Source organism: Echinops telfairi, unplaced genomic scaffold, assembly GCF_000313985.2.
Source record: "Echinops telfairi isolate 266 unplaced genomic scaffold, ASM31398v2 ScPeMD7_7421;HRSCAF=8459, whole genome shotgun sequence".
NCBI classification, from domain to species: Eukaryota; Metazoa; Chordata; class Mammalia; order Afrosoricida; family Tenrecidae; genus Echinops; species Echinops telfairi.
The window spans coordinates 10,313,717-10,323,506 of record NW_022111321.1 but is presented as its reverse complement, the minus strand read 5'-3'; the positions used below and the strand labels follow the sequence as shown (position 1 = coordinate 10,323,506).

At 40.9% G+C, this 9,790-nt stretch overlaps 1 protein-coding gene across 1 annotated transcript in view; it reads right to left on the bottom strand.

Moving 5' to 3' along the window:
- Positions 1-9,790, bottom strand: part of ARHGAP42 (Rho GTPase activating protein 42) — a 248,484-nt gene that overhangs the window by 60,529 nt on the left and 178,165 nt on the right. The window contains exons 8-9 of the mRNA XM_030887682.2: positions 7,857-7,961; positions 6,116-6,245 (exon numbers count right to left, since the gene is read on the bottom strand). Coding sequence (XP_030743542.1) covers positions 6,116-6,245; positions 7,857-7,961 — 235 coding nt within the window. The remainder of the gene's footprint in view (positions 1-6,115; positions 6,246-7,856; positions 7,962-9,790) is intronic.

Here is a 9,790-nt window from a genome sequence, read left to right as displayed (position 1 = left end):
GAAGGTGTACTCTCATCAGCAGGGCATGAGGCTGGAAGTGTTTTGCCAGAGGAGTACTAGTCTCTGAGTTGTTCTAAGAATTGAATTCGATCCCGTGGTCAAGAGAAAGAACGCTGTGATACGTGTGATGGCATGACTAAGCCTGGAAACGCCAGGTAACAAGCCCAACACAGAGAGGCAGGCCCCACTAGGGTGAAGTACCCCCAGAGGCCAACAGCCACACTGAGGCCCAGCTCTTCGTGCTTACCCGGGATCTGCAAGTGTCTGCACGGACTCGGGGGGCGGCAGGCTTGGTCTGGTGGGTCTTAGGAGGGCTTGGTGTGCAGTGGAAAATTACTGCGTATAGATAAATGGCTCAAGTGTCCCTTTTTGCGTGTTATCACAATTAAGAACTTTTTATAGAAAAAGAATTCAATGAGCTTATTATACAGAGCACAAGTTAGCAGGAACTCAAGGCAAGGATTGTATTATTTTTCAATAGGAGTAATATAGACATTGCACATACTTTACGTCTAATTCTTGCCATATCATTATGAGTGAAGTGTAAATACCCTCTAGGAAATGAAGAGACTGAGCTTAGACAGTAGTGTCAGCAAAGTCGCACGGCTCAGAGAATGCACAGAGCAGGCGTAGAATTCCGGCACTGCTCCGCCTGATTCTAGACTCTACCTCCTCCCTGGGTAAGCTTGAAGTCACTCGGAAAGTTAGTAAGTGCATGTCGAGAGGTAAGCCACCCAAACACCACATATCTTAAGAAAGTGGGCTGGGCATCCAATTTCCAACCCCCCGGGACTATGCCATCAGTCCTGCTCTCTGTACTGATGACCACCTGTGGCTATTGGCATGTTTGCTTGTGCCTTTAAGTACAAGGAAAACAATGTGAAGTCATATTCTTTACTTTCATCCTGGCCCCCTCCCCAGAATGGTATCATGTCCCCATTCAGTGATTACAAGTGAACAATCATATATTTTTGTGGTCTGATTATATTTGATTTTCTTATCATAGATGTTTTCAAAGATTCAAAGTTTCCAGGGGCTTAAAACAATTGTCCCTCATGTAAAACTGAATTGAAATGATTCCCCAAAATATGCACATTTATTCATGGTTTTTTAAATACCGTATATACTCAAGTATAAGCTGACCTGAATATCAGCCAAGGCACCTCATTTTACCACAAAAACGGCACTAAAACTCTGCTGAAAAACTTGGCTTATCCACGAGTATATACGGTAGTTGGTTCAGGAGAAAGAGAAGGGTGAAAAGCGGAGAAGGACAGGAGGGAGGGGTGACACAGAGAAACACTTGCAGGTAATGGCTCTGTTGGTGTTGATGGTGATGACAGTCCCATAGATGCACACATACCCCAACTTATCAACCTGTCTGTTTCAAATGCGCAGTTCATACTATTACAAGGGTTTTACGATGTCATGAAAGAGTTGGGAGATCTCCCAAGAGAGACGATTTCCATATATGGCTTTATGGTCACTTCAGACTGACCCAGAAAAGAAGTCAAGTATCGCAGAACTCAAAATGCCAACAAGAGAGCGGTAAATACAATATTGAACTTAGTCCACCCCTGCAGGCCGTGAGTGATTAAAAGGTGTGTTTCCAAACAATGCTTGTAGATGGATCGTCTTAAATGACCAATAGCAAGGAATGTGTAAGGACACACCATAGACAAACTCTCACGCAGCCAACGAAAAAAGATCTATCTCAAGATAATATAGGAAGAAAATGCTAAGTAAGCCAAAGCTTTTTTGTTGTTAACAAAATATTCTGTCTACACAAGAGTTTCAACAACTGTGTTCCACTTGGATACGAATTCACAGAAATAAAAGATGATGAGGCCCCAAAGAAAGTTTTCAAAAAGGCAACCACCCTCTACCGCTTGCATTTTGAACTTCTCTCTCCCACCAGCAAATTCTTCTGATGGACAAAACCCCACTCTGTACTGAGGGAAAATTCCAGCTCTGCTCACAGAGCCTCTCAAAACTTAAAAGGTGTTCCCACCCCCACCCAGTCCTGGGGCTTTGGGGCTCGGCTCAGGGGGAGTCCCTCTGGGACATGGGGGCACAGTGAATGGTGTGACCCTTTGCTGGGCCTGCCTACACAGTACGGGATGCTGGGCCCCTCTAGGGTTTCCCGTATGGGCTCCAATATATTTCTTCCCCTTTGCTTAAAAAAACAAAAACAAAAAAACCTTTAAAATGTATATTCAAAATTGTCATTAGGCCCTGAAGTCAAATCCAGACACACCACTTACAACCAATGAATAGCCCATTTTCCATACAATATGGGTAAAAGCTCATTGTGATGGTCTGAATATAGAGTAACTGGGTAGATCATTAGATTTGTAGTTTTAAGACCTGATTTAAAAAAAAAAAAAAAGACAAGCAAAGTATCTCATCATGGAAGACAAAATCCTGGAACCAATTTTGTAGATTAATGCTGCCTCATTGTGTTTTTTACATAATAATAAATACTTGGTGAATTTTTTAAGTCAAGTCTTTACTGGCCGAATCCTCCCATCCAACAATCCAATCATCAATATTGGTGATTAAAATGCAAAGGCTGGGAACAAAGAGTGAGGTACACTTGGTGGAAAATATGATCTTGGTGATAGAAACTAAGCTACAGCTTACATGATAGAATTTTGCCAGATCAACGACTTGCTCACAGCAACAAATACCCCTTTTGAACAAGATAAAATGACGGCTTTCCGTGTGGACTTCTCCAGATGGAACACTCAGAAACCAAACCGACTACATCTGTAGAAAGAGACAGTGGAGAAGCTCAATGTCCACCAACTAAAACCAGGCCAGGACGTGACTGGGGAACAGACCATCAATTGCTCATCTGTAAGTTAAGGTTTAGGTTGAAGAAGATTAAAACAAGCCCCTAAGAGCCAAAATACAACCTTGAGTATAACCCACCTGAATATCAAGAATATCAAAAACAGAGTTGTGCATTGAACACTATCGACAGAAGATCTGATGAGCCGAACATCAAGAACATTGTACAGGAAGAAAGCAAAAAGTCACTGAAAAAACAGGAAAGAAAGAAAAATCAAAGTGGATGTCAGAAGAGACTCTGAAACTTCCTCTTCGTTGTAGAGCAGCTATGGCACATGATGAAGTAAAAAAGCTCAACAGAAAATCTCACAGGGCAACTCGAGAGGAAAAGTAAAATATTCTAATGAAATGTGCCAAAAACTAGAGTTAGAAAACCAAAAAGTAAGAATACACTCAGCACATTTTTAAGTGAAAGAACTACTGAAAAAAATTCAAGCACTGAGGTGTAATATTAGAAGATTCTACAGGCAAAATAGTGAATGATGAAGGAAGCATCAAGACATGATAGAAAAATACGCATTGCCACTGTACCCAAAAGAACTCATAGACATTCCACTATTTCAAGAGGCAGCATATGAGCAAGAACCAATGTATTAAAGAAAGACGTCCAAGTTGCAATTTGGGAAACCAGTTACTTGGCTAACTGATTGGAAGATGTCCATATCTGTACCCATTCCAAAGAATGAGAACTCCACAGAATGCTCATACTAGAACAATAACATTTATATTGCAGGCAAGCCAAAGTCTGCCTAAGATCATTGAACCACAGTGGCAGTAGAATACTGTCAGGGAGCTGCCAGAAGTTCAGGCCGATTTCAGAAGAAGACAAGGAACAAAGGATACCATTGCTGACGTCAGAGGGACCTGGGCTGAAAGCAGAGACTACCAGAAAGAGGTTTACTTGTGTTTCATTACAAATGCCAAGGCATTTGACTGGACAGCCTTGAGGAGAACTGCAATTCCAGAACTCTTCATTGTGCTCATGGAGAACTGCAAACAGAACAAGGGAATACTTCATGGTTGAAATCAGGTAAGGTGTGCGCCAGGGTTGTATCCTCCCACCATCTTTTTTTAATGTTTATGCTGAGAAAATAATCAGAGAAGGTGGATTATATGAAGTAAAATGGATCATCAGGTTGGGAAGACTTATGAACAACCTTCAGTATGAAGACACAACTTTGCTTGTTAGGTGGCCCATAGCTTGGGCCCGTGCACCTTAGTCCAATTTTTCTAGGTTCACACTTCATACATTCCCCATTCCAATTATTACTGGATGTTTGCAGCCATTTTGGCTCATTTTGAGTCAGGCAACAACAGTGAATAAAGGTCCTGGAAGATCTGCTCCATCCATGTCATCAAAGACAACTCTACTCTTCCCGTCTATTTGCGTTTTTGACCTGCTGGCATGATAGCCAACAGTGTTTGGATGTTATTCATAAGACTTTGAGTGGCTAAGTTTTCCGAAGTAGACCACCTGTACCAATGTCCTAGTCTGTTCTTAGCCCAGCAGCTACTCTGAACCATATGTACCTGCTGGTGTTTGAACTACCAGCGGCACCGCTTCCAGGAGGACCTGCAGGCCACCAGCGCGACTCCGTCTCAGGTACTTTGGATCTGTGGTCAGGAGACAGCAGTGCGTGGAGAAGGGCATCATGCTGGTAGAAAGGCCATTAAAAAAAGAGGAAGGCTCTCAACTAGGTCAAGTGCTCTGTGGCTGCAGCAATGGGCTGGAACACAAGAGCAGTTGTAAGGATGCCCAGGAGCAGGCAACGTTTTGCTCTGCTTTCAGTAGGGTTGCTCTGAGTCAGCATTGACCGGATCGCACATAAATGACTTGGGCTACACAGAATACAAAGTGTGTTGCTGCTTTTTATAGACCATGTTGCGCCTACGCCAGAAGACCTTCCTAGTCAACCCAACACCTCAGATTCCCCTTCCCCAACCTTTCACTAAAATCTCTCACCAACTAAAACAACGTCACTGTTCTGCTGCCTATCGACCCAGAGGCTTTTGGAGTGGTGCGCCTGTAGGTGGTTTCCTGGTCTGTGGGAAAATCTCAAAACTGGAGAACACATATTTAAAAACTTTTATAACAAGTTGAATTTGACATGGCTGCAAAATCCAGGCTCCTGATTTTGTACTTTACAAGCACTGGTCTGTGCTGTGCTGGAAATAAAACAAATGCTCCTTCAGCACACAGCTTGAGAAACAGGGCCTTAAGCAGACAGATCTACTTTGATCGAGTGTTAAGTTAGTCAGAGCAATCAGACTTCTTGTGCTTGGTCAAGTAACGCGCAGAAAGGACCCTAGTTACAGACAAGTTTGAGTATCTCTATTCCTTTTGGTGAGGAAAAACTTTTCTAGTCTGCGGTAATTCTAATATTGGGTCGGACACTTATTTCCTAACCTTAGGAAGTGACGAGGGCCAATTTGACATTACATAATTGCCATTTTTGCTTCTGAAAAGAGGTGGAGCTCAGAACTGAATGAAACGATGCTCCTGGAGGGGGGGGGGGTATGAAAAACAATTATAAGAGTTGCCATGAAAATCCATCCTTAGGCTCTGGTTTTCAATTTTCCATGAAACTTTAAGGTTCAGTGGCGCAGATGCTACAACTGAACTTTTAAAAATTCTACTTAGGCAAAGGCCATGAATTCCAGAGTCAACAATGTAACAACCTGAGCAGTCTTGCTGACAAAAACTACTAACATTTTCTCCCTTATTGAGAGAGGGGACTTAACTGCAGAAAGCAGTAAGGGAAGACCTGGTGGTATAATGGATTTAGTGTTGGGCTGCTAACAACAAGGTCAACAGTTTGAAACCACCAGCTGCTCTGAGGGAGGAAGATGAGACTTTCTCATAAAGAGTTACAGTCTTGGAAACCCCACAAGGCCAGTTACAGTCTTGGAAACCCCACAAGGCCCGTATCCTATGGGACAAAGTGTGCACTTGGAGTTCAGATGGTATAGAAGTTACATCCTCTGCTGGTTACGTCAAGGTTGGTAGTTTGAAATCATCAGCCTGTTTCATGGGCGAAAGGTGTAGCAGACTGCTTCTGTAAAGATTTATATCATTGGAAACCCTTTGGGGGCAATTCTACTATGTCTTAACTTGGTCTCAATGAATAGGAATGAACGGGCGGCAATCCGTTTTTTCCGTTATAAGGAATTTGTTTTGCCATTAGAAGGAAATGCCGACCAGGCTACCAGCTCACAGAAACAATGCTAAGGCATAGGCTGCATCCTATGTCTTCTGACTCACGTTTTTCCTGGACATACAGGTAGCCCTCCATCGTCCACTGGCTGGGTGGCCTGTAGTCTTGGTTGGCAGATTTCATTCTTTGCATCAACCGCTCCACCTCTTGACGAGTGCTTTCAAAATTATTCCTTGTCTGAAGGAAACAGACAACAATCTCATTTATGTTTTTATATACAGTGAACCCTCGCCACTTCGCGCTTCGACTTCCGCGGCTTCACTCTATCGCGGTTTTTGCGTAACAGCGCATGCTCTGTCATTACTGCCACTGATTGGCTCATACTGTACACGCTTGATGCCATAAATAATATAATAAATAATAAATGATAATTGTAACGTCCAAAATGTTTTACTGTATTTTCCCTTTTTCGTTTAATAAATTGGGTAAAACGAGTGTAATGGTGACCAAAGGGTGTTTTTTCATGTCCTCTATGCTCTAACTACGAAAATATTTGAATTACAAATAAGGAATCCTACTTTGTGGAATTTCATTTATCACGGTAGGGTCTAGAACCGATTAACCGCGATAAACGAGGGTTCACTGTAGATGTGAGAAAGCTCCAACTTCAAGTATCACAAGTGTGTGTGGTGTAATGAGCACCCTTGCTTCTAGCGACACTGTCACCAAATCCAAGACACCACAGTGTGGTGTCCTGTCACCTGACCTTTAATTGTTTGGGGGAAAGTATCCCTCAATGACCTGCACGCTTCTCTCCGAAACCCGTGTGTGTGTGTGTGTGTGTGTGTGTGTGTGTGTGTGTAAGAGACTTGCTCCTGATTTCATTACTTAAGGTGTAGACTACTTAATGTTTAATGATATAAACTTTATTAAATAATATCTGTATTCTCTAAAGATTTACCTTGAGGTTTTTTAAAAAAAATTGTTTTTGTTATTTTATTTTATTTTTTTTCTAGCCTAGGGGCAGGCTCATATTTAAAAACAAAACAAAACAAAGAAAAACAAACAAAACACCAAAACCAGATACATAGGAATTTATATTTCTTTTAGGGGGGCTGGTGGGAGACAAAATAAAATTTATATACTTTTGAAATATTTTTTATTTTGAAATAAGCAAGTCAGAAGTACATGACATGACAAGAAAAAAGTTTCCCACATGTGTCCAAATATATTTTTCTAGGAACTATTGCCTAATTTGTTTTCCAGAAACCCCTAACATCAATAGGTCAGTATATAAAGCAACTCACAAACTGTGTCAGCTTCTGTGTATGACGATATAATCACAGACAGATGAGATCGCATGGCATAAATCTCCCAAAATTAAGTAGGATGTTTTAAAAACAATCTTCAAATTTATTATTTTAAAACCACAAATATGAGCTACGAATGACAATTTACACATGGGCTCCTACAGCATAACATTTTCATTTCCCAAATCAGACTGGCCATCTCCTCGGACACTTGCTCCAATTCACCCCGTGAAATAGGCTTGTTGTGAGTTTCCAAACTTCTAGATGTCTACACCTCTGTCACGTTTGAGTTAATAAAATTTGCCAGTATAGTTTTTTTTTGGCATAAGGCTTATTATCTCAGTGTACCATCAACCCACAATTTGAATTTGCTTATTTAAAACTGTAAATTGTAACTGAGTTTTTTTCTAAGTTGGTTAAAATCACTGAGGTTTGTGACACATTTTTGAAAGATTCCAGGTTTGATGCGGTTTTAATTTAGTTGCCCTTGTTCATCAGATTTGCTAAAGAGAGGCAGGGAGGACAGGTGTAGTCTTACATTCTGCAAGTTGAACTGCAGCTGTTGCTTATATGGTGCGAATTCCTGTGCGAGTTCATATCCCTCGTGATAAAAAGTAAATAAGCCCTGAAGGAATGACAAAAGCTGCAAAGATAAAGAAATGAGAATGTTAAAAAACGAAAACTTTGCTTGAAATTTCTCTCTCATCCAATCTCCTCAAGCTCATAAATCTTCCAACGCTTTGGCAAAGCAGGCATTCCAGTTTTAAATATCAAAATCATGAAAGTTACTTTTTTGCTCTCTTCGTGGCAGACAGTGATTTTAATGTTTGAGTCTTACCGTCACCTTGTCAGGTTAAGTACTATTCAGATGCAAGGAAGAAATAGCTCATTGGGCAACTAAGTGGGAAAAGACCACAGTGGCATCGGTCCCCCCTATAAGAACATCTAAGGAACACGGTGAGCTAGAGCACAAGAGAATTAGCAAGAAAGAAGAACTCGAAGCAGAGGGGAGCACACACTGCTGGTAGGTCTGTAAACATATCCAACCATTTTGGAAATCGGTGATGCTCAAACAACTGGGAATCGAATTTCTGTATGATCCAGCAATCCCTCTGCTGGGTATATGCCCTAAAAGAGTCAGTGCCATTCACAACAAACAGACAAAATCTTTCCCAAGTTCATTGCAGCACTGTTCATAAACTGGATTCATTTTGTGGATGTGCTTTACTCTTTTAACTTTGATGATGTCAATGAACTTATTTGAAGGCATTGTCATAATCATTTTATGAACTCTTGCTTTGGGGAAAGTTCTTTGCTGCTTCAGGACTTGGCTTTCTGTGTGCATTTGTCTACGCAATCTCACCTCTGAGCAAGGTCTGTGCAGGCCTCGGGTCATTCACCTGGCATGCGGTTACAGTGATGGTCTTTAGGTGGTAGTGTGGACAATGTGAGATGGCTTAGCTGTGACTAGGGCTGCCTTCATAGAGTTCCCTTCCTTGCTGTTAAACATGTGTTATGAATTTGCTAATGTGTTTTTATATCATTCCCATCATTAATAAGAGTTGGATTTGGCCCTAACTGACATCGTCAATTTTGATGCCTCTGTGGTTTTTCAAGAATGTAGCTTTGTATGGGAGTAGAAAGCCTCCTCTTTCCCCAGTGGAGTGGCTGGTGAGTTTCAACCGATGGCCTTGAGATTTGCACCCCAACGTGTAACCAGTTCACCACCAGGGCTCCTGACATTGGCAAAATGTGCCCATGACCCTCAGATGATGCCTAGTCAATTCCAACGCATGATGACTCCATGCACAGGCAAAGATGTTTATAGAGAGGAAGTCCTATCTAAAGCATCACTCATTTCATTTCCATTTTTTTCCTTTAATACACTGGGATTGTCTCCCCCATTACCACCATGGCAAGTTCACTCAATTTAACCCTCTTGCAGTTAGTTCTAAAATAAAGTTAAAAAATACTTTGGGAGATGTTGGTAATAGTTTTTAATTCAAAAACATATTGTCTGTAAGATTTAAGATTTAGAAGGACGTATAATTTAAAACCATTTTCATATGCCATTTCCTCTGTCTGCGATGTGTGTTATAATTTTCAACAAGTAAATTCTGGTTCTATCTGAAAGTAGACTTTTCTTCTATAAACAAGCCAGTTTTTAAAAGTTATGTTCATTTCAAAAACCGGATCCTTGTACATTGTGTTGTTTTTGTTAAGTTCTTGTGTGGTAAGGACTTTTCTCTTATTGTTCAACAGTTCCTGATAAGGTATCAAACTTCACTGTTTGGTTATTTTAGGATCATTTCACATTGTTGATTATATATTAATTGTTAATTTTATCAGAATGACAAAATTCATTACTACAGCACCACTAATAGAATGATACTACAGTAAAATTGTCAAATAACCTCGGAAAATATATAGTCTGCTTGCGTCTATCAGGGGTCCTCAAACTTTTTAAACAGG